At 41.8% G+C, this 25529-nt stretch overlaps 1 protein-coding gene across 7 annotated transcripts in view; it reads left to right on the top strand.

The window, feature by feature from the left end:
- Positions 1–25529, top strand: part of RASGRF2 (Ras protein specific guanine nucleotide releasing factor 2) — a 244035-nt gene that overhangs the window by 137516 nt on the left and 80990 nt on the right. For 4 of the 7 annotated variants that reach the window (XM_059060647.2, XM_059060648.2, XM_067031238.1 and 1 more), the window contains exons 16-17: positions 6888–7013; positions 9778–9867. In XM_059060647.2, coding sequence (XP_058916630.1) covers positions 6888–7013; positions 9778–9867 — 216 coding nt within the window. Of the gene's footprint in view, positions 1–6884; positions 7014–9777; positions 9868–25529 lie in introns of all 7 variants that reach the window. The other 3 variants (XM_059060646.2, XM_067031237.1, XM_067031240.1) reach the window with 1 other exon arrangement.

Consider the following 25529-nt stretch of genomic DNA (forward strand, 5'->3'; position numbering starts at 1 on the left):
TTTTTTTCTTCTCCTTTATTAGATTGTATTACATAGGAGAGGGGAAATCTGGAGGTAAGTCTGGTTTCTCATGTTATTTTGAGTTAGGAGAGCTTTAGGAATAAGCATTTTAGTGCCAGACATTTGTGACTCTGAGGCTTTGGTTTGATTGCCCCTGAGGCTGGGATGAGAACACGGTAAGGTCTGTTTAGGAGTCACTGTGTGACCACCTTCTCTGTGCAGGTTGCTGTGCTACAGGGTCCATAATGGTAAATAAGATGGTTCTCAGGCCCCTTATATATAGTTCCCTGGAGAAGGTGGACAAAACGTAAGTATAGGGCAGGTGGTACAAGAGGTATAGATGGAGTGCTCCAGAAGGTGAAAAGCGGGGAAGATAAGGTTTGAGAAGAATCAGGAAGTGTCATTGACATGAGCCAAGAAGAATGGATAAATAGGTTGTGTTGTGGGGAAAAAATGGGGCACCAGAGGATGGTCATGTCCCAGGTCTTGAGTGAGTCCCTGACAGTCCCTGACAGTCCCTGACAGGCCACCAAGTGAGGGTCCTTGGCTACGTGCAAGAAAGAATTCAAGAGTGAGACATAGTAAAGTGAAGGCAGGTTTATTTAGAGAGATACACACTCCATAGACAGAAGGTGAGAGAGGCAGCCCCTGGTGTTGGGGCCATTAGTTTTTATGGGCTGGGTAATTTCATTGGCTAATGAGTGGGAGGATTATTCCAGCTACTTTGGGGAAGGGGTGGGGATTTCCAGGAATTGGGCCACCGCCCACTTTTTGGCCTTTTATGGTCAGCCTTGGAACTGTCATGGCACTGGTGGGTGTGTCATTTAGTGTGTTAATGCATTACAGTGGGTGTTAATGCATTACAATGGGTGTATAATGAGGCTCAAGGTCTCCTGGGAGACAAATCTTCCACCATCTTGGGCTTAGTAGGTTCTAACTGTTTTTTGTGGTATCCTATTCTTCTTCATGGTTGTGTCATTCTTTTTTTTTTTTTTTTTTTTTTGGCGGTACGCGGGCCTCGGGCCTCTCACTGCTGTGGCCTCTCCCATTGCGGAGCACAGGGTCTGGAGGATGCGCTGGCTCACGGGCCCAGCCGCTCCACGGCATGTGGGCTCTTCCCGGACCGGGGCACGAACCCGTGTCCCCTGCATCGGCAGGCGGACTCACCAGGGAAGGCCGGTTGTGTCATTCTTTTTTTTTTTTTTTTCCAGTATGCGGTCCTCTCACTGCCGTGCCCTCTCCCGTTGCGGAGCACAGGCTCCGGACGCACAGGCTCAGCGGCCATGGCTCACGGGCCCAGCCGCTCCGCGGCATGTGGGATCCTCCCGGACCGGGGCACGAACCCGTATCCCCTGCATCGGCAGGCGGACTCCCAACCACTGCGCCACCAGGGAAGCCCCTGTGTCATTCTTTTAAGGGTTGTGCTCTGCCCTTTTCCTTCCTGTCTCAGTTGGACGGAGGAAACAGGCAAACTTACGGGCAAAGAGAACCTATGAGCAAAGGGCTGATGGTAACCCCTAGTGGTGAAACCCATTTCTGAGAGCAGGAGTGACCAGTGCTTCTGAAGGGGCAGCTTTTGTCCAGTTTTGACACCATGTGCAGCTCTGTAGAGGAAACCCTGCTACTAGTCTTCCTGGGGCTTTCTAGCATCTAGTAAACTTTTATAAACTCTGCTGAAGAATCCTCCTCTTCCTCCTCCTTGTTTTTGGCCATCTTAGCCATTAAGTGTACGGTTCAGTGGTGTTTAGTATATTCACATTGTTGTGCAATACATACTTAGAACTTTTTCATCTTGCAGAACTGAAACTCTATATCCATTGAACAACTCCGCATTTCTCCCTCCCACCAGCCCTTGGCAACCACCATCTTCTTTCTGTTTCTATGACTTTGACTACTTTTTAAAAAATATTTATTTATTTTTGGCTGCGTTGGGTCTTCATTGCTGCACGCGGGCTTTCTCTAGTTGCGGTGAGCAGGGGCTACTCTTCGTTGTGGTGCGTGGGCTTCTCATTGTGATGGCTTGTCTTGTTGCTGAGCACGGGCCCTAGGCACACAGACTTCAGTAGTTGTGGCACGCAAACTTCAGTGGTTGTGGCATATGGGCTCTAGAGCACAGGCTCGTAAGTTGTGGCACACGGGCTTAGTTGCTCTGCGGCATGTGGGATCTTCCCAGAGCAGGGCTTGAACCCACGTCCCCTGCATTGGCAGGCGGATTCTTAAGCACTGCGCCATCAGGCAAGTCCCAAGCTTGACTATTTTATATGCCTCATATAAGTGAAATCACACAGTATTTGCCTTTTTGTGACTGGCTTATTTCACGTAGCATAATGTCCTCAAGGTTCATCCATGCTGTAACATGTGCCAGGATTTTCTTCTTTCTTAAGGCTAAACAATATTCTATTGTATATATACTCCATATTTTCTTTATCCATTCCTCTATTGATGGACATTTGGGTTGCTTCCATCTCCTGGCTACTGTGAATAATACTGCAGTGTACATGTGTATGCAGCTATCTCTTCAAGATCCTGCTTTCTATTCTTTTGCATATATACCCAAAAGTGAGATTGCTAGGTCATATGGTAATTCTACTTTTAAGTTTTTGAGGAAATTTTTGTTTTTGATAGTGCCTACACCATTTACATTCCCATCAACAGTGTACAGGGTTCCAATTTCTCTGCATCCTTGCCAACACTTAATATTTTCTTTCTTTTGATGGTGGCCTCCTAACAGGAGTACGGTGAGCATCTTTCTCCTTTTTTGCAATTTCCCAGAGATTGCATTTTAATTTGGCTAATGCTTAGTAGTATAGGTATTAACTTTTTTCTTGAATAGAGGATCAAACGAAAAATCTATTCCTTTCTGCATTATAGACTAAGTACATGTCGTCATTCTAAAGGTCCTCAGTCAAGCTGCCCATTACCCATCTTAATTAATTCTTACACTTTAACTTACACGTGGATTGTTCCACAGTGGTCACGAAGTTCCCTAGTTCTGCTCTTTGAAGTCCAAGCCCAAAGTGCATAGTGTTGGTCCAATGCCATATCGTAACATCTGTTTGTCCTGCTGTCTCAGATAGAGGTGTGATCACTGGTAGGAATCAGTAGTTTTTCCCCAGGAATGATAATCTGGAAAAAGGTTAGACCTGGGGAGACCAAGATAAATGAGAAAGAACCAGATCAAGCTCTCAGGGAAGGACACTGACAAAGGCTGCAAAGACTTGTCAGTGTAGGTGTTGGGCAGAGGTGGCATCAGGGATCATTGTGGGCACAGCTAGCATCAGCTAGAGAGCTTGTTATGTAGCAGCTCGGATCAATTCTGACCAGGGCTCAGCAGATGGAGAGGGTCCATGAATAATGGTGTGGCAGAAATAGTAGGTTCTTTCTCACATTAGAGAAATAGCCAAAGTTGAGGGCTTACTGCCTCTGTGTTTCTCCACTGGATTTTCCCCAAACAGATGATTTGCAGTTAGAATTTCAAGGGTCAGTTTATCCACATGGTTCGCGGAGTAGAAATATGATATTGCAGTTCCCAGATTAAATACAGAGCTCCTCTCACTGTGGGAGGTGGGGACATTCCAGGGTTGTGTCCATGTGTGGCCCATGGCACTTGTTGAAGCCCATTAGAGCCAAGTTCATCTCCAGAGATGCCCGCTCCTCTGCCCCGTGTGTCTTAGTCACATCTACCCACTAATATGTCCCCCTTTATCTCTCATTTTTACCATGATTTCCGCCCCCCTCCAGCAATCCTTTTATTAAACACTTTGTTTTGGGCCACCTCATTGCATCTTGATTTATTTTCTCTTTCTGTAGCTGTCTTCTGATTATTTTTAATGTATTTACTTCCCATCTTGTTCTTGAAAGTATTTAAGATGGTAGGTCAAAGAGGCACATGGTACCCTGGATTAAAACTAAAATAGATAAGGAAATCAGGCAATGGAGGAAAATCGTATGAGGCCATGGGTATGGTTAGTGAACAAATGAGTAAGTACTGTGTGGTCCTCTGCAGTTCCTAAAGTCACTCTGATTTTGGTTCTGAATGTAATCAGTTATGTGATTCATATTGAAAGCTAAGAATAGATTGGTGTGCAGGCACATCTTTTCTTGCTCCTGAGACTTGAGAATAATTTATCCTGTGGATCCTCATAAAGGAGACACTGTGAATAGAAAGCTTAGAATTATACTGGGGTCTAGGGAGCTCGTTGGCATTTTTCTGAAAAGGTGAAACAAAGGAGTTATAGATCTAGTTTTTCCTTTTATGCATTGGTATATAGGCAATACTGATCATGAATAGTTCTAGAAAAGTCATGGATTAAACACTTTACTTCAATGTCAGCCTGACAAATTGTGTGTGTGTGTGTGTGTGTGTGCGCGTGCACATGCACAGAATGTCTACAGAAGCCAAGAGTGCTGCCGTATTAACTCTGCTATCTAGTCTTGAAAATTCCAGTTGGCAAAGTAAAGGGAGACAATGATCTGTCTTTAATTTGAAAGATGTTTGCATGTGCTTTGCATAATGGTAACACTTAAGACAGCTGGCAGGCTTGAATAAGAAACCCTGTGCCAAGAGTTTGTACAGTTTCTGCTTTTCACCTCAGGATGCAACTCCACAAACCTCATTGCACAAGATCAGCTTCACCATTAGGCCCATACTGAGGTCATGGGTCTCCCTCACTGCTGTCCGGCTAGACAGTTTCAGGGTACCGTCTTTGATAAATGCTAGTAACCTTTGTCCAGTTTTATTGTCATTGCTGTTATAATGCCAGCCTTGCAATATTTCCTGGCAGGAGAACTTCAAATGACATGAAGGGAAAGAAGAGAAATAGGAATTATCCCTCAAAATGAGTGAGACTGTGAACTTTGGAGGGGAAAATTATGCAATTCGTTTCACCCCCACCCAGTCCCCAGATCTGTTCCAGGCTCACCCAACATTCATTAGTGCCCCTCTTTCTTCCTACCACCAAGTCCCCACCTTCTGCTATCCTGGGTCCTTCTAAAAAGCCCAAATATCAGCCCAACTCACATCCAGATTCCACCCAATGGTGAGATCTCAACAAAAAACATAACCGACAGCAGGCAAGAAAGGAGAGCCATGGGGCAGCTCACTCACTGTGTTTGGGTCTCTTACCCCATCAGCGTTCTCTTGGCCCGTGGCTGTGCAACCAGTCTAAGCATTGCTGCACGACCCACATCACTAGTGTCTGTTTCTGTATTCTTAGTTTGAAAATTGCCTGCCTGTGGGCTGAAAGTGCTCCCAATTTTAGCATTTGTTTTGAGCCCACATCTGCCCACTCGTTCTGCAGGCAAAGCTGCTTTGCATGGAACTTGACTGAAAGTGAACCTGCCAGAAGGAAACGCTTCTTCCCCCCCCCCCCCATGGTTTCTCCTCTCTGTAGGTGTCCGTTTGCTTACAATGTTATTCTGTGCTTTCCTGTTCTTTCAGTGGACTTTCGGGGCCTGTCCAGCTCTCTCGCTGGGAAGTTTTTTGGGTTCAGTGTAATTGCTGACTAAATGATTTGCTCATTTGCCTCAGAGGAATGAATGGTTGAATCAGACCAAGGACATACATTTGATATTCTGCTTGCTCTTGCAAAGCAGATGCCTTCCATTACTGCATTTTGAGGGAGTTATTTAGAAAATAATAAAACTAACAGCTAAGCACTGATTTTTATGTCTCCATCCTGCATCATTGCCAGCTTGACTGTAATTATGTCATTCGAGGAAAGATTCTAACCATTTCCCTTCCCTGGCCCCTTTGTTTTTCAAAAGAGCTGACTTGGGGCCATATTTCTAAGGGAGTAAATCACATGCAAGTGTAAAAATGGCTTTATGTGAAGTCATTAGGGATTTTGTCAGGTTTGTTGAGTGAAATCTTGAATGGAATGGTAAAGAGAGTTGAGTTGAGAGTAGTTCTGCTGACAAGGGTAAATGGAAAACTAGTGGAGGTGACACAGCTTTTATCGGTTGATGAAAAGCCCAAGGAAAAAGAAATGGAAGAGTTGTTGGAAATTTATGAAATTTTTGTAGTGCTTTTCCTGCAAAGAACACACACAAAGTTGTAATTTTACCTGGTTAATAAGCTAGCGCAAAGGGTATGGTAATAGCTTAAATGTGACTCTGGACTGTTTCTTTTACTCATGGGATGTTAGCTGCAGTGAAGAGGCACCAACTATCTTAAAAATCTCTCAACTGTTCATTGTAAAAATTTCCACTTGCTTCCTGCTGATCTGTAGCTCTAGGACAGGACTACCCGATAGAACTTTCTGGGAGGATGGAAGTGCTGTTCAGTACCGTAGCCACTAACCACACGTGGCTACTGAGCACTTGAAGTGTGGCCAGTGCAAGTGAGGAAGTGAAATATTCACTTAAATTTAGTTTTCATTTAAATTTACATAGCCACTTTTGGCTCGTGTTACCATTTTGGACAGTACAGCTGTAGATCCTTAGGCAGGGGGGCTCCTTTAATTGTCATAAGGGAGCAACCCAGGCAAAGAACTAATGAAGTCCCAATGTTCATTTACCATCTGGAAAAAGTCCCTCTTTTTCCCACTCCAAGAAGGCAGAAACATTCTGTAGGGCGGGGAAGCCACTGCAGATCCTCTTCTTTTTATCAGTAACATCTGTTGTGTTGAACAAAAGGGGCTTGGGAGGGTCAACCAGGCTCAGCAGGCTCAGTAAGACAGGTGTGGAGATGAGCCACAGTTAGACTTTGTGTCGTTAACATTCCGCCAGGAAGAGTGACTCTGTTTCATGATAAAGTCCTTTAAAAATATAGACTAACATGAAATGCTTATTATCCATAATGAACTTTTGTGTTTCCATGCATGATACTGACAAGAAGCTCTTGAATTCATGGCCTGGTTGTTAAAATTCATGATGTTTTAAAGCAGCAGTGCTAGAGTCTGCGCCGGTGGACCGAGCAGGAGTGGAAGGCTCCCCCGCGGCAGATGCCACCGAACTTTCACCTTGCAGGTCACCCTCAACTCCTCGGCACCTCCGCTACCGCCAGCCCGGAGGTGAGCGCTCGGAAAGGGACTCAGAAACACACAACCGAGGGAAGATTCTAGCTCCTGAATATTTTGTTTGCCTTACTGTTTCACTCCCCGAATATTTTTAGTCTCGGTTATGAAAAGTAATGGGAAGCAAATGTTACTGTAGGACCAAGTAGTGGAAAATAAATGATTAGAGAGTATGTCATTAGTATAACCAATATTTATTTGACCCCATCATTGCATGGCACTTTGTGTGGAGTAACCTGAACTGAGAAGCCTGTTCTTAGCTGCTAGTTGATTGAATGTCAGTGCTGGTTTTACCAAAATGTTCCCAGACTCTGATACCTTACCATGAATCCCATTGTAGCCTGTATTAAATAGGTTCATCTGGGACACAAAATTGTCGGGGGGACCTTATTAAGAACATTGTTTCAACTAAAATAAAGTCCAGTTGCATGGGACTCCAATCTTCATTATTGCTAGTGACAGAATCTGGTATCTTTTCTATAGTTATGAAAATTATAAAACATTATCCCATAATTTGTTTTAGAATATACCAAATGTTTTCTAATTGGAGGGGAAGACTGTCAGAGCAAAAGACAGAAATCTTTGATCTCCTCATTGCTCAAATAAATATATCCAAATTACAGTTGTTTTAGAAATGTTTTCTTCTTTTCTCCTCAAGCCAGTTGTTTCAAGTTGGAAGGGAAAATTATTCAATTATGAAACCAGATTCACCCTAAGTAACCCATGTAAAACGTAGACATTTTCTAACTCTCATACTCCTGCTTTAAGTAAGGCAGTTTAGCGAAAGATAGGGTGCGTGTCTCCAAATGGTCATTTCATTTGCAGCCTTAGCCTCGTCGTGGAAGCTGTTTTCATTGCCATCACCTCCAAGAGAAGCTAGTCTGGGTCAGGCTGTTGTCAGCAGATTTGCCCTGATGGATATTAGCCCTTTGGGGCTCCTGGTCAGTCATGGGTCACCCTGACATTTGGATAGTTCTGAAAACCCAAGGTAACAAGCTAGATTCCCTGGCTTGTTATAGGACTACTATGGAATTAGCCAAATCTCTTTACTCTTCTTAGAGCCTTGGTCAGTCCAAGCCTTGGCAACTTCTTTGACCATTGCCACATGGGACAGACTCCCTTGAGTTCATTAAACCTGTAAGAGTTTGGGGCCAAAGCCTGTGAAAGCAAAACTTTACCAAGGCAAGAGTTAAATGCTATCTACTTGGTTACTGTTATTAGAGCTCTGTTTTAGTATAGTCTCTTTCATATGTTTATATTCATTAAAAATTTTTTTAAATTTATATAAACACCATTTGGAAATCCTCATCCTGTTTGTGGATTAACTAAAGTCCTTTGTTTCTTTCCTGATCTGACTAAATCCCTACGATACAGGAAGAAAGCCAAAATCTATGATAATATGGTGGATCCAAATGGGGACAGTATCACACATTTTCTCACTGTGTAGCTGAATTTTGCCTGTTCATCTGTCTACTTGCCACCTTGTTTCACAAATGTTTTCAGGCTACTGCTGAAGGAGAGGGTAGAACTGTTCTTTGCTTTCATGCTTGGGCACATTTAGCAGCTCTTTGCTTCCCCTCTTATTTATTTTAAGCATGACTATATAACTTTAGGGGCAAACTAATCAAAAATCACAGAATCACAGTGAACTAACTATCTTCATTAAAAGCCTGGGTGAGAAAAACAGTGAGGTTGTCAGCAATATTATCAAATGCTGTGTGTAAGTATCTGAGTGAGAAGGGCTGCAAAAAGGTGCTGAGTGCATCCTTCGATTTAAGAACCCATCTCTGCTTCTAAAGGTATTTTGAGAAGAAAATTCCATCAGTAAAATGTAGAATTTTTTTTTTTTTTTTTGGCGGTACGCAGGCCTCTCACTGTTGTGGCCTCTTCCCGTTGCGGAGCACAGGCTCCGGACGCGCAGGCTCAGTGGCCATGGCTCACGGGCTTAGCCGCTCCGTGGCATGTGGGATCTTCCCGGACCGGGGCACGAACCCGTGTCCCCTGCATCGGCAGGCGGACTCTCGACCACTGAGCCACCAGGGAAGCCCAAGAATATTTTTTAAAAATATTTTTTATATTGAGATAAAATTCACATACCATAAGATTCACCCTTTTAAAATATACAATTCAGTGGTTTTATATATTCACAAGGCTGGGCAGCCATGACTACTATCTCATTCCAGAACATTTTCATCACCTCCCCCACCAAGGGACCATGTCCTCATTAGTAGTCACTCCCCATTCCTGTCTCCCCGCCAGCCCCTGGAAACCACTAATTTACTCTCTGTCTCTATGGATTTACCTAATCTGGACATTTAATGTAAATGGGATCATACAACATGTGACTCTTTATTACTGACTTTCACTTAGCATGATGTTTTCAAGGTACATTCATGTTGTAGTATGTATTAGTACTTCATTCCTTTCTGCAGCTAAATGATGTTCCCTTGTATGAGAATTTTTGATTTGGTTTATCCTTTCACCAGTTGGTGGACATTTGGTTGTTTTTACTTTTTGGCTGTTATGAATAATGCTGCTATGGGTGTTCACGTATAAGGTTTTGTGTAGACGTATGCTTTCATTCCTCTTGGGGCTGTACCTAGAATGGACTTGCTAATATAGAATCTTGTTATTTGCCTATTAATAAGGACAATGCAGGGTATTTGCATTCATCCAGTGCTGGAATGAAAATGAGAATTTGTATTACGTTCTATTATCCAACTGCCTCACCATGCCATTTCCATTCTTTTGAAATAACCAGGACAGACGGCCGACAACTCCCCCTGCTCTGTTTCACCTGCTTCTGCTTTTGCAATTGCCACAGCTGCAGCAGGACATGGGAGTCCACCCGGTGAGTAGGGGCCAGCAGCTGAGTGCAGACACACGGCAATTTACGGTAAATCAGTGGTCCTTGCCTGCCAGCGTCTTGACGATACACTGGGCAGCTTCTTAAGAATGCAGATTCCCAGCCCCCTAAGTCAGTGCGTCTTGGTGTGATACCGTCTTTTAAATAAGCCCCTTCAGGTGAGTCTCACACAGGTGGCCTGTGGGTAACCCTTTTAAGAACTTCTGTATCAGAGAAGGATGTGTTATTTCTTTCATGTTGTTTTATGGAATTCTTTAACCTTTTTAGCCAAATTGTCGAGAACACGTGGTTCCCTTTTAATTGAGTCCAGTGCTGAAAGCATATGCAAGGTGGGAGGGAAGGTTTGTGGAGGGGGCGGGGAGGAGGGAGGGATCTATTGCTTTAGAGGACTCAAAATTCATTTCCAGTAGCTCCATGATGCTTTCTGAGTTGCTGTCAGTTAATCTTCAGGGTAAAGAAGTACTTAAAATAAAAGCACGGTATTTTAAATAGATGGAAAATTATATTCGTGGTCTCTGTCCTCTTCTCTCATGTGCAAGGAGGACGCTATGTTAAAGTAAATCCGTATGTGGTTTAAACAGCCTTGTTGCTGTGAGTATCTTCACCTAAACTAATTCTCTGTGTTCCGGGAGTGTATTTTTGGTGTATTTTGTTAATTAGCCATTGCTCACCTACCACAAAGAAGTCCGTTTCCAAAGCCTATGAACCTATATTCAACAATAGTAACTGGTAGGTACTGTCTGTGTGAAATTTTTCTAAATAGAAGTAAGGACAAAGAGATATACTAAAAGGAACATTAATTACCATAGTAATTCATAGTTTTATATATATATATGTATCTCCCATCTGAATGGAAAATCTTTGCACTCTGACTACATTCCACATCTTAAATATTTTACCACACACACTTCACTGGATGTGGTCAGGCAAATTGGGGATGTTGTTTACCCCAAATATTCCCAGAACCTTCCCCTCAATTCCCATCAGTATAACACAATACAGCCTGTAATGGTAATAGTATTGATGTCTTCTCAATCCAGTCGGCTTCTGTTGTTGACTACGTGTTATAATAATGAACATCTCTTCGATGAGGTAATAAAGGAGTCTTCCCTACACTTCCGGCAGAGATGGTTACCAGCTGTGATTTGCTAAGACCTTCGTCTGTCTTTTGTTCTCACAAGCTAGTCTGTCTTTGGAAAAAGTGAAATACAGAGCTTCCTCACAGGTCTCTTACTTTAAATATGGTTTGTAAGGGAAAATAGTTTTTAGGTCAGTTCAGGATGAGACCATTTCCCCATTTGCTGGAGGCTGGGTTGGGGAAGGTATCTTTTATTCACCTGAGATTGAAGCCAAGTTCTAACGGAGACTGGCTTTCAGACTTGGGCTTGTCCATGCCTGATGGGCCAGAGGATAAAGTGACCACAGTAGCCAAGTCTTCCTCACTCTCCGAGCCTGTTCCTGCTTCTCCCCTGCAGCTGAAAGAGACTTAGCAAGAAAGCTCTCCTCAGTGAGCCAGCTGAGGAGGGGCAGACAGCTGACTGACAGCCAGCACTGCTAGGTGCAGGGCGGCCTGGACCTCCTCTTTTGTCACACTGCTGCTGATGTTGCCTGTAATGGGGTCTGGAGCCACATGATTCAAGTTTAGACATAAATGACCTAAAGGATGGCTTTGGCAGTATCTGTGGCCCTGCTGTCAAGGCAGCAAGTTGCACAGGGGTCTGTTTCGGTGGCTAATGGTGGTACGAAAGAGGGTCTGTTTTGGAGTAGGGGTCAGTACGTCCCTGGGGCTCGGCTGCTCCGTGGATCTAGCCCCGCAGGAGAGTCCACCTGCCTACGAGAACTTGGCAGAAGGGCTCGGGTTCATAGGCCACTAGGGCAGGTGGCCACGGAGCAGAGAGGAAGTGCTAGGAAGATGATCTGGATTCCTTGGCTGGTCAGCGAGAGGAGAGCCTGCTACTGCCAGGGAAGCCCTAGACCCAGACCGACAGGTGTCCGAAGGAAGCCAGTGCTACCTAATGTTTAAGTCTCAAACCAGGCTTTGTATCCACTCTCTGAATCAGGAATTCCTGACCCGAATGCACACTAGAACGTGGAGAGCCCGCAGAGGTGAGCAGGAGGGAAGGTGGTGTAGATAAGTGAACATCTCATGCTCGCATCCATTTTTCCAGGCTCCCTGTCTGCTTGTCTGGCTGCAATATGGGACCAGCTGGTGGTGCCGCTCTGCTGTATGTGGCTTATAGCCTGAAACAACATGCCGCCCGGCCAAGCCATTGTGGTCTGCAGAGCGGGCTTTCATGTTTCAGGCTCCTCTTCGGGTTCCCTCTTGCTTTAATCCTCCCCCAACTCCCTGCCCTCAACCTGTACCTCCATCAAAATACACAGGAATCAGGCAACTCTGGGTTAGAACTGTCAGTTAGTGATTATGCTTTCAAATATTCACTGCAGGCGTTTGCATGTAAGCCATTTCTCTTTAATGATTGCTTAGAAGGTAATTTTTACTGCATTAAAAGGTATTTAAATTTAGCAAAAGGATGGACAGAAAATTTTCTTTGCAAAGAGGCCAGATAAGATGTGCATGCCATAAAGTCAGAGAAAGTTGATTTATCTGTGGAAGGTGGCCTGGTATGTACTCAGGATTGCCAGTCCTCCCCCTTGGGTCTCAGCCTGCCTGATTTCCACACACACTGGAAAAGACTGGAATTTCCCCTCTGGTTTCTTTAAGGACTTAGAGCCTGTCCTTTCCAAAGATGGGTGTCTCTTCCTTCCATGTCATGCTCCGTTTCCTTGTAGACCAACAGGAGTACCTCTGCTGGAGAGGAAGGAAAGCCTAATCTGTGGGCACGATTTTGACACAATTAATTCTTCTTAACTTCACATTATGAAGATTTCACAGTTTATTTAGTGCTTGCCTTCCGATTGGCAGCCAAGTTACATTAGGCCCACTGTGGATGGATCCGGGATTTGTGGGATCCAACACTTACACAATCTGCCTCGAGGAAAAGAATATAAAATTACAAACCTTTAGAGCACCTCCCAGGGCTTTGGAAGAGGCCCATACACATTGAGAGGCCCCGAGGCTTAAGCTTCATCTGCTTCCTGGTAAATCTGTTTATGAGTCCAGCCCTGATCATTCTTGGAATCAGAGCAGCTTTAGGAAATTTTGATCACGGGGTGGCGGGTGGAGGTGGGAGTGGAACCAGTGATCATCAATCAGTCAAATAAGTGCTAACTCTATAAGTTTTAGCTCTGCAAGGCTGAGACAAAAAACAATGAGTCTTATGAGCCACCACACTGGTTGAAATGCACTTTCCAGCATCTGCTCAAATTTAGGAGCTCTGCATTAAAGTAGAATTAAAATCTGTGCCTTTCAGATGGCTGCTGATACAGGGAATCTGCAGGTGCAGTTTGGATATAGTTATGATATGAATAGAAATGCAAATCCAATAAATACACATCTCAGGGCATATCATGGTGCTTACTGTATACCTAAAGCTCTGGGATTAATGATAGAGTTTATGAAATGATCTAAAATGAAATATGAAATTGTGAGGTGGGTTATTTTTATGAGAGTAGAAATAACGGCAGTGGAGGTACTACAAGCAACTCTTGAGTATCTGTGAAAAGATTATAGGTTTTACCATTCTATGCAAGTCAGAGTAAATTAACGAAGTAGAGGAATGAATGAATGCATTTATAGGAAAATTAATGGCACAGTTACAATTGCTTAGAGAAATAGTGAGTTCTTTACTGGTGGTGACTTCGTACTTGTAAACCACTCAGGCTTGTATAGCCAATAGTAGATCTGAGCTTGGTGTGAATTGGGCTTGGACTCACTTTTTAAAATACCAATAACTGGTCCCACCCCCAGAGATTATGACTTGATTGGTCTGGGTACATCTGGGGCATCAGGATTTTTAAAGTTCCATATGTGATACTTATGTGGAGCCAAGATGGAGAATCACTAAACTAGATGGAGACGACAGTGTATTTGTTCCTTCTCTGGTTGTAGCGTTCCTAAAACCAATTTGAGACATATTTTTTATTGTTTTCTTTCCAAAATATATAAAAACCATTTTGCAATAAAAATGTCTTAAGATAACTAGTTGAAGTTTGGGAGACAGAATGAATCTTATTTACATGTTTTAATGAAAACATTATTATCACTATTATTAATGAAAAACAAAGAGCTTTGGCAAACCAATTGTAAGTTAACAGTGATTCCAAGTCTTACTTTAAATTCTTTATTTATTTTTAAGTGTCATGTGTACAACATTGTATTTCAACTTCTGTATTCACTACTGTGTGCTCACCATGGAAAGTTTAATTTCTATCCATCACTGTGCAGTTGACCCCCTTTACCCATTTTACCCTCCCCCATGTCCCTTTCCCCTTGGTGACCATTAATCTTTTCTCTGTATCTATGTTCATTTTTGTTTGATTTGGTTGTTTATTTTAATTTTTTTTGGTTGTTTATTTTATTTTTTTATATTCCTCATATGAGTGAAAACATACGGCATTTGTCTTTTTCCATCTGACTTACTCCACTTAGCATAATACCCTCAAGGTCCATCCATATTGTTGCAAATGGCAAGATTTCATCTTTCTGTTATGGCTGAGTAGTATTGCATTGTGCATATATACTACATCTTTATCCATTCATCCATTGATGAGCACTTAGGTTGTTTCCATATCTTGGCTATTGTAAATAATGCTACACTGAGTATAGGGATGCATATGTCTTTTTGAATTAGTATCTTCATTTTCTTGGATAAATACTCAGAAATGGAATAGCTGGATTATATGGTAATTCTGTTCTTAATTTTTGGAAGAATCTCTATACTGTCTTCCATAGTGGCTGCACCAATTTACATCCCCACCACCAGTGTATGAGTGCTCTCTTTTCTCATCATCCTCACCAACACTTGTTATTTCCTGTCTTTTTGAGAATAGCCATTCTAACTGGCATGAGGTGATACATCATTGTGGTTTTGATTTTTGCATTTCCCTAGTAATTAATGATGTTGAACATCATTTTATGTGCCTACTGGCCGTCTGTATGTCTTTGGAAAAATGTCTACTCAGATCCTCTGCCCATTTTTTAATCAGGGTGTTTGTTTTGTTGTTGTTGAGTTGTATGAGTTCTTTATATATTTTGGATATTAAACCCCTATTGGATATATGATTTTCAAATATCTTCTCCCATTCGGTAGGTTGTCTTTTTGTTTTGCTGATGGTTTCCTTTGCTGTGCAGAAGTTTTTTAGTTTGATGTATTCTCATTTGTTTATCTTTGCTTTTGTTTCCCTTGTCTCAGGAGACATATCCAGAAAGATACTGCTGAGACCAATGTTAAAAAGTGTACTGCATATGTTTTTTTTCTAGGAATTCTATGATTTTAGGTCTTACATTCAAGTCTTTAATCCATTTTGAGTTGATTTTTGTATATGGAGTAAAATAGTGGCCTACTTTCATTCTTTTGCATATGACCATCCAGTTTTCCCAATACCATTTATTGAAGAGACTATCCTTTCTCCCATTGTGTGTTCTTTGCTCCTTTGTCATAAATTATAATTGTCCATCTATATGTGGGTTTATTCTGGGCTCTCAACTCTGTTTCATTAATCTGTGTCTTTTTTATGCCAATATCATGCTGTTTTGATTACTATAGCTTTGTACAGTTATACCTCATTTTATTGCACTTTGCTTTATTGTGTTTCACAAATACTGTCTTTTTTACAAATTGAAGGTTTTTGGCAACCATGTGTCGAGCAAGTCTATCAGCACCATTTTTCCAACAGCATTTGCTCACTTCATGTCTCTCTGTCACATTTTGGAAATTATCTCAATATTTGAAACCTTTTCATTCTTATTATACTTGTTATGGTGACCTGCGTTCATTAACCTTTGATGTTACTGTTTAATTTGGGGGTGGTCCATGAACCACACCTATATAAAGATGGTGAATTTAATAGATTAACGCTGAGTGTGTTCTGACTGCTCTACCGACCTGCCATTCCTGCCTCTCTCCCTCTTCTCGGGCCTCCCTGTTTCTCTGAGGCACAACAGTATTGAAATTAGGCCAGTTAATAACCCTACTGTGGCCTCTAAGTGTTCAAGTGAAAGGAAGAGTTGCATGTCTCTCACTTTAAGTCAAAAGCTAGAAATGATTAAGCTTATTAAGGAAGGCATGTCAAAAGAGTAGATGGGCTGAAAGCTAGGCCTCTTGCACCAAACAGTTAACCAAGTTGCGAATGCAAAGGAAAAGTTCTTGAAGGAAATTAAAAGTGCTATTCCAGTTAACATAGGAATGAGAAAAAAGTGAAACAGCCTTATTGCTCTTATGGAGAAAGTTTTAGTGGTCTGGATAGAAGATCAAACCAACCACAACATTCCCTTAAACCAAAGCCTAATCTAAAGCAAGGCCCTAACACTCTTAAATTCTATGAAGGTGGAGAGAGATGAGGAAGATGTAGAAGAAAAATCTGAAGCGAGCACAGGTTGGTTCATGAGCTTGAAAGAAAGAAGTTGTCTCCATAACATAAAAGTGCAAGGTGAAGCAGCAAGTGCTGATGGAGAAGTTGCAGCAAGTTATCCAGAAGATCTAGCCAGCTAAGATCATTAATGAAGGTAGATACACTAGACAACAGATTTTCAGTGCAGATGAAACAACCTTCTATTAGAAGATGATGCCATCTAGGATTTTCATAAGCTAGAGAGAAGTCAGTGCCTGGCTTCAAAGCTTCAAAGGACAGTCTGACTCTTTTGTTAGGGGCCAGTGCAGCTGTTGACTTGAAGTTGAAGCCAATGCTCATTTACCATTCTGAAAATCCTAGGGCCCTTAAGAATTATGCTAAATTATGCTAAATCTTCCTGTGCTCTATAAATGGAACAACGAAGGCTGGATGACAGCACATCTATTTACACCATGGTTTACTGAATATTTTAAGCCCACTATTGAGACCTATTGCTTAGAAAAGAAGATTCCTTTCAAAATAGTGCTGCTCATTGACAGTGCACCTGGTCACTCAAGAGCTCTGGTGGAGATGTACAACGAGATTGTTATTTTCATGCCTGTGAAATACAACATCCATTCTGCAGCCCATAGAGCAAGGAGTAGTTTTAACTTTCAAGGCCTGTTATGTAAGAATTATATTTCATAAGACTATAGTTGCCATAGATAGTGATTCCTCTGATGGATCTGAGAAGGGTAAGTTGAAAACTTTCTGGAAAGGATTCATCATTCTAGATGTCATTAAGAACATGTGATTCATGGAAAAAGCTCAAAATATCAACATTAACAGGAGTTTGGAAGAAGTTTATTCCAACCCTCATGGATGACTTTGACGGGTTCAAGACTTCAGTGGAGGAAGTCATTGCGGATGTGGTGGAAATAGCAAGAGAACTAGAATTAGAAGTGGAGGCTGAAGATGTGACTGACTTACTGTGATCTCATGATAAAACTTCAACAGGTGAGGAGCTGCTTCTTATGGACGAGCAAAGAAAGTGGTTTCTTGAGATGGGATCTACACCTTTTGAAGATGCCGTGAAGATTGTTGAAATGACAACAAACGATTTAGAATATTACATAAATTTAGTTGATGAAGCAGCAACACGGCTTGAGAGGACTGACTCCAGTTTTGAAAGAAGTTTTCTGCTGTGGGTAAAATGCTCTCAAACAGCATTGTATGCTACAGAGAAATTGTTGGCGAAAGGAAGAGTCAATCCATGTGGCAAACTTCTTGGTTGTTGTATTTTTTTAAATGGCCACAGCCATCCCAGCCTTCAGCAACCACCAGCCTGTTCAGTCAACAGCCATCAACATTGAGGCAAACCCTCCACCAGCAAAAAGATTATGACTTGCTGAAGGCTCCGGTGACGGTTAGCACTTTTTAGCAATGAAGTGTTCTTAATTAAGGTATATACATTATTTTTTCAGAACTAATGCTGTTGCACACTTAAAAGACTGCAGTATAATGTAAACATAACTTTTTTGCGGTACGCAGGCCTCTCACTGCTGTGGCCTCCCCCACCGCGGAGCACAGGCTCTGGACACGCAGGCCCAGTGGCCATGGCCCACAGGCCCAGCCGCTCTGCGGCACGTGGGATCTTCCTGGACGGGGGCACAAACCCGTGTCCCCTGCATTGGCAGGCGAACTCTCAACCACTGCGCCACCAGGGAAGCCCACAAACATAACTTTTATATGCACTGAGAAACCAAAAAAAATTGTGTGACTTATTTTATTGCAATATCTGCTATTTTGCCATGGTCTGGAACAAAAGCCGCAATATCTCCAAGGCATGCCTGTTGTATAATTTGAAATCAGGGAGGGAGTGTGATACCTTCAGCTTTGTTCTTTTACTCAGGGTTGCTTTGGTTGTTTGGGTTCTGTATAAATTTTAGGATTGTGGTTCTGTATAAATTTTAGGATTTTTTTGGTCCTATTTTGTGAAAAATATTGTTGGGATTTTGATAGGGATCGCATTGAATCTGTAGATTGCTTTAGGTAATATGGACATTTTAACAATGTTAAACCATAAGACATTGTTGAAAGAAATTGAAGGCACAAAGAAATGGAAAGATATTCTGTGCTAATGGATTCCAGTCTAATTTTTAGACACACATACACACACACACACACACACACGGACTGGAATTAAAATTTTGGAACTGAGGAGTTACATGGTTTTTATAAAGTTTTTATTTTTATTGAAGTACAGTAGATTACAATGTTGTGGTAGTTTCTGGTGTACAGCAAAGTGAATATATATATTCAATATATACTTTTTTCATACTCTTTGTCATTATAGGTTATTACAAGATACTGAATATAGTTCTCTGTGCTATACAGTAGGACCTTGTTGTTTATCTATTTTATATACAGTAGTTTGTATCTGCTAATCCCGAACTCCTAATGTATCCCTCTTAACTAGTATGAGCCTGCAAAGCAGCTAGGGATGCTCACGTCAGGGGGTCATTGCACTCTCTTCCTGGGAGGATGCCCACAGCAAAGCCAGATCACATGGAGCACTTCCTCAGCCTGTCATGTGTTTTTGATAAGCTTTTCAAGGAAACCCAAATCCTTGTTCCAGCTGGCCTGAGCACCCTCTTGCCTGACCATGTTGCATTGCCAAGTTCTCCTTCTTTGTGCTGCCCTTTCCTGAGCTCCACGCAGACCATTCTCCTCTATTACTGTATCTCCTCAGCAAAGGTACAATGCAGCTGATTGTACCTTTTCACTTTTTTGATTCGCTCACATTGCTTAATTGCTACTTGACTGCAGTACAGTTTCATCCATTTCAGGGCCAGGCAGGTAACTGAAAGGGGGACTGGAGGGCTGATACCACGTGCAAAAGGGGCAGCCACTGCTCAGCTCCCCCTGGTTCTTGCCATGACAGAATACAGGCTAGGGCCGTCAGATCTGTTTTCTTTCCTTTTTTAAAGAGAAACCAGAAATCTGGATATTTATGTGAAATCTCCTATTTTTAAATGTTGGAAGTGAATTCACACTCTTTAAAAAATACTGTCCAGCCAAGCAGAATACTTCTGTGGACCACAGTTGGCTGTGAGCCACCAGTATGTGACCTCAGATTTACTGTAATCATTTACAGCTGGAGTTGTAGGTTGATCCAGATAAGAGTTTCTGAGACATACCTCAGTGCTAGCAATGGACTCCTGAATGTCTGCAGTCTTCCCTCCCCAAAACTATTTCCTATTCCTTTGGCAGGGCTATTTTGTAGGAAGTCCATCTCTTCTTGTCCACTGTGGCTTGACTACTTTTGCTTTCCAGGGTAATCTTATCTCCAAGATCTGAAGGATGCCTCATTGTCACCCCTTCACCATGGAAGGGATTTGGGGGACTGTCTTTCATATTTTACAGATTTTGAAACAAGTGTGAGACCCAGAGTGCTGGAGGGCCCGGCCCAGGTTCTCATAGTGCCTGAGAATGAGGCTCAGGTCTGTCCACTACCAAACTGCTTCTTTCTTTGCCCTGATATTGCCTCTAATCCCACATTTATTTCAAAAAGCACAAGATCTTGGGAAACTTGAGTTACATAATTTTGTTACTAACTCTTGATCCTGTCTCCATCTGCAGCATACCCATTTCTTTCCATCTTCTTTCCACCTCTGTGTCCACCTGGCATTCACCTGACAGATAACAGCAGCACGGTAACTCCAGAGAGATGAACCTGAGTGAAATTGGTCATCTGTGGGTAGATTCTTACTTAGCTAGCAGCATTGAGGGGTCTGTGATTTCTTTCACAGGATCGCAGAAACTAGGGTCTTAGTACAATGATATAACCTGGTCAGAGGAAGCATTTACCTCTGTATTGAGAATTGGATTAAATTTGCAGTAATATATTGAGTACCATGAATTACGTTAATGTCACATATGTACCCCACTGTCTGTTTTTTTCTGGATTTGTGAGAGCACTCAGCTCTGTTTAAATAGTTTAGCTATTTGGTGAGTAAACTTGTAAGAAAGGCACAGAATATGGGCTTTTTTCCAGTGTTGTTTATCTAACTGTCATTTGTAGCCTGTGGCTTCACAGGTGCTAGGAAGACCTGAAGACACAGCTTAATAACATGTAATTAGCCTGTTTTATCTTGTGAATACATCATAATTGTGGGTAGTTTTTGCAGACGGCCTCTCAGAGTTGCACCCACATCTTGCAGACCCCTGTCCTATGCTTCCCTGTTGGGCATTTGTGTATGCAGTTATCAACTTATTATCAACATGACAAAAGCAACAACAATGAAGTTACTTAATTCTATAGGGTGTACTATATACCAAGCACCGGTCTAAACTTTACATATGTTAACTAATATGTGAAGTAGTTACTATTATTTGTATAATGAGTATAATGTACTCATTATACTAATAATAGTATTATATATTTAATATATAATAATACTATTGTATATAATTAATAGTATTATTCGTATAATAAGTATATTAGTAAATGAGTATAATAATATTACTATTATTATACTTATTTTCCAGTTGAGGAAATTAAGATACAGAGAGTTAAGTAAGTCACCTAAGGTCACATAGGTAGTAGGTGGCAGATTTGAATCATATCAGCTGGCTAATGAAGAGAGAACTGACGGGATCTATTACCAATCCCAACCTCTGCCTTACATAGATAAGGCAGAGCTGGAACTTCATTCTCTGGGTTTCTACAGTGCTGTCATTTCGTTTGGAAAAGGACATGAACGTTTCTGGTGGGTGGTCTGGTGGTTTTAAAAATGTGTCCACAAATTCTTTCATACTCCATCCTTCAAGAGGTGAAGCTTAATTTCTCTTTATTTTTGTGTGGGCAGAACTTAGTAACTTGCTTCTAACAAATAAAATTAAGCAGAAGTGGTCATGTGTGACTTTGGAGCCTAGGTCACCAGAAGGCATAGTGGCCTCTGTCTTGGTCAGTCTCTCTCTTGGATCGCTTGTTCTGGGGGAAACAAGCTTCCATATCATGAGGAGAGGCCCATGAGACCAGCTAGAAACTAGAAAGTAGGCCTCCTGCCAAGAGCCTGACGCATGAACTTAGAAGTGAACCCTCCAGCCCCACTTGAGCCTTTGGATGACTGCAGCCCTGGTGGACATCTGGCTTGCAACCTTGTGAGACACCCTGAGCCAGAGCCACCCAGCTGAGCCACTTCCAAGATCTCATCCTAAAGAAACTGTGCAATAATAAATGTTTGTTATTTTCAGCCCGTAAATTTCAGGGTGATCTGTTGTGCGATGATAGATAGCGACTACAGGTGGTATCATGGTTGCCAGTAAACCTTGGTGAAATTATTCAAAATCAAATTGCGCTTAGGGAGCATATTTTCATATTGGAAAGAGAAACATGTCTGGGCTGTTCCTATAGGACAGAACACCCTGCGCTTATTCCCCCCAAAATTTTTGAAATGGAGAGAATATATCTAAAATTAACATGTAGCTTAAATCTACCTTATTCTTCTCCCTTCAGCTGTAGTGCTCTGAATTGAATAGACTTATTTTTCTACTGTTAGAGAGCTGAGAGCAGTTTGATTTGAACACAACTGTTGCTTAGCAATAGGAAGGAACTTAATGGCTCTACTCTCTTCTGCAAACAGGGAGAGGAGCCTCCCTGTGTAGCTATTGTCTGTCTGTAATGCTGAATTTAAAATTGTAATTATCATTTTAAGATGAAATTGAAGCTGGCCTATGTGACACATTACACTCACCCTAGCATCTCAGCTACCCAGCGGGTTGGAGTGCCCCAGTTTGAGGCCCCTTTGCAGAGAAGCTGGTCTCCTGGAACTATGGGGCATTTAGAAGACTAAGACAAAGCTCTAAAGAAGCTAGTTAATTCCTCATTGGTAGGTGGTTTGTATTCTCTAAACACTGACTTTGTGATTCTGGGACTAAAACTTGGCTCTTGAGATGCTGTGACTAGAAACTGGGCCAATGATATTAGGGAAGGGCTTTGGTGGCATGGGGATTCCAAAGAAATTTTGGGGAGTAGGAGGGGGTGGAAAGTCTAGCTGCCACTGACCTTACTACCCAGCTCTCTTGGAAAGGCTCCTAGAAACATCAACTGCTTTGGATTTTTTAAACAAAAGGTCTAAATCTGATTGTTCATCAGAGAGGTTGGTATCGAGATTCAGAAATCTCTGCCTGAGTTAAAAGCATTATTCTTTCCCACTCTTTGGATTAAATGATGAACAAGTTTATTTGATTTTGCTTAATCTTCAATTAGTTATGTAGGTCTTTCCGTGTACACACTATGCCATACCAGGTATTGTGGAAAGATAAAAATAAAATACGAGGCATTTGCCTCTACTCTCTAAGAACTGACAATCTCATTGAGGAGATTAGATGAACAGGCATAAAGTAAATTTCAAATGATCAAGATGTAAACTCTATGATACCGATAATAATCAGTATAATTATTGGTTATTAAATTCTGGACTTGAAAACCCAGAGAAAATGTCACATTAGCGGAATAATAAGCCTTCAGTACATGACCCTGAAAGAAAAAGTTAATATAGTTTCGAAGTATTTCATGCATTCACTCTTCCAATTAGTCAGTTTTCTGAACATAGGTTTTTGGAGCTTTTTTGTTTTGACTTTGGGACAGCGTTTTCCTCTGGATCTGCACATTATTCCTATGGTCACATACTTCGTGGTGTGTGTTATAGTCTTAGCAGTTTGGCTGGTTTTACATTAAGTGGAGGCAGTGTCTGTCGTACTGGAGTAAATTAACATTACCAAGATTTCGACACGTGCATCAGAAGGAGAAGTGATGAAAGTCTTAGACAAAGTATATTTCAGTGTGTTACAAAATCAGAAGCTATAAACCTACAGAAAACCCAAAATAGACTTGTTGAAATAGAGATAAATAATAGTATCCTGATAAGTTTTTGCTGCATGTCTTTTTTTTTTTTAATAAGTGTAACAAATAGTCATGGAGGGGCAAACAGCTCCTTTTTTAGATATTACAGGAAGTCCCCTACATAGGAACCTTCAAGTTGCGAACTTTCAAAGATGCAAACGTGCATTTGCATGTCCAGTCACATAAGTTAGTTCACATGTCTGGTGTACATTGTCATGTGTGTGCACCCTCTGTAAGTGGTTGTGCTTTTGTGTACTTTACTGTACAGTACTGTATAGAGTACAGTAGTACAGTGTCTTTATTTCAAGCCCAGGATGTCCGGAAGTAAGTGTAAAAGCAGCAATGATGTAGCTGGTGCTACGAAGAAGCGCCAGGAATTGGAGGCCCAGAGAAAGGACGAAGAGAGACAAGAGGAAGTAGTAACTGAAGAACCGAAGAGATTCATGACGTAGGAAATGGCAAGGGGATTTTCTTTATTTGAGAAAGTACTGTTTGTTTTTGAGCCACAGGACCCGAATGTAGAATGTAGATGAACCTACAGCAGCCATTCAGAATGCAATCCAGTGCTACCATGTCATCTGTGATGAGAAAAAAAAGAGCTACTACCCAGACATCACTGTATCGTTTTTTCAAGAGGGTAGATAGAATTGAATCCAGCAAGGAACCAGAACCTGTACATCAACGTCAGGCGTGAGTGAAATTGCAGCTTGCCCTCCGTGCCCTATTGCTGACGATCCTTCAGATCTACCATCTCCCTCCTCCTCGCCCTCCTCCAGTCAGCAACTCTTTTCGCCTGTTCACTCCATGCCAGCCCCTGTATGCCAGCTGAGGTCCTGTACTACTATACTTTCCAAGGTACTGTACTGTAAGATTAAAAATGTTGTCTTTATTTTGTGTTTGTTTTTTATGTATTATTTGTGTGAAAAGTATTATAAACCTATTACAGTACAGTACTATCTAGCCGATTGCGTTAGTTGGGTACGTAGGCTAACTTTGTTGGACTTACATACAAATTGGACTTACGAACGCACTCTCGGAATGGAATTCGTTCGTATGTAGGGGACTTACTGTATTGGATCACCAGCTGTAAAGACTCTGAGGCTCGATGTTTAGTCATTTGTCTCATTCAAATGGCAACAGTGCAGATGTTACCTGCCTATAGTCCTCCTCCACTTTATAGACTTTTCTTTGGGCTTGTTTCTCATTTTCAAGATCCTGTACACCACTCAGAATTAATTCAAAACAGAGCATCTTAGTCAGGATAAAGCTTCGTCTGGCAAATACGCTACCAGAGTCAGTTCTCTTGATTCCTGTGGGTTGTGTGGAAAACAAGCCACAGTCCCCTGTAGCGGCAGGCATGGAAGCTAACCGTCTTAGCAAAGGCCAGAGTTTCCTGCCTCCACCTGGCTTACCTTGCTCACTGCAGTGTTAAAGATTCGTAAGTGATGTTCTCATTCCTTTTTTTCTATCCTAGCAGTATGGGTTTATGAAGAACTAATCCTACACCTCACATTTGTATACTGCCTTACAATTTCAAAGTCCTTTTATAAGTAACAGCATGTGTGTCCATCACAACCAGGCTGGGAAGTGGAGAGGTAGATATTATCTTCCTCTTCTAATGTATAAAGAAACAGGCTCAGCGAGGTGAAGTGACTTATGGGTGGTTAGAAATTGCAGGCATAAGCCCTGAGTCCAGGTCTCTGGACTCCTGGTCCAGTGCTCATTCTATTAAACCAGGTTACTTTTGTAAAGTGGTATTTCAGAGCCATACCTCTGAAATGTCAAGGGACAGTTGAACAATTAGTTGGTATCCAATTAATTAATTCTTTAATGATTTTAATTATTAACCATCTTCAAATACGAATCTCAGTTTCCTTCCCTCTCAGATTCAGTCACTTCCTATACATAAGGAAGTTTTAAAGATTGCCTTTTATTCCTGGTTTCCTTGGTGTGTTTCATAGTTTGTATTTAATTCCCCAGCAGGGCTCAGGGACTACACCAAAGCATCCTTGAGGTTGGTTCTTGGATACCGAGTGCCACACACAAAGACATTTTTTAGGGATTTAAGCATATTTGTTTGTTCTCCTAAACATTTCTTCACATAAATATCATGGCAAATAGAAGAAAACCCTGAACTCACCAACCAGATTTTACTTATTTACTTTATCATTTTAAAATCCACCCACCATGCCCATGCATTTCCTTGAAATACATTCTGCCATTCAACTACCTTTGATGGTGACTTAGAGATAGAAGCCTTTTATTTTCAATGATTGGCTGCGCTGTC

Source organism: Kogia breviceps, chromosome 4, assembly GCF_026419965.1.
Source record: "Kogia breviceps isolate mKogBre1 chromosome 4, mKogBre1 haplotype 1, whole genome shotgun sequence".
NCBI classification, from domain to species: Eukaryota; Metazoa; Chordata; class Mammalia; order Artiodactyla; family Physeteridae; genus Kogia; species Kogia breviceps.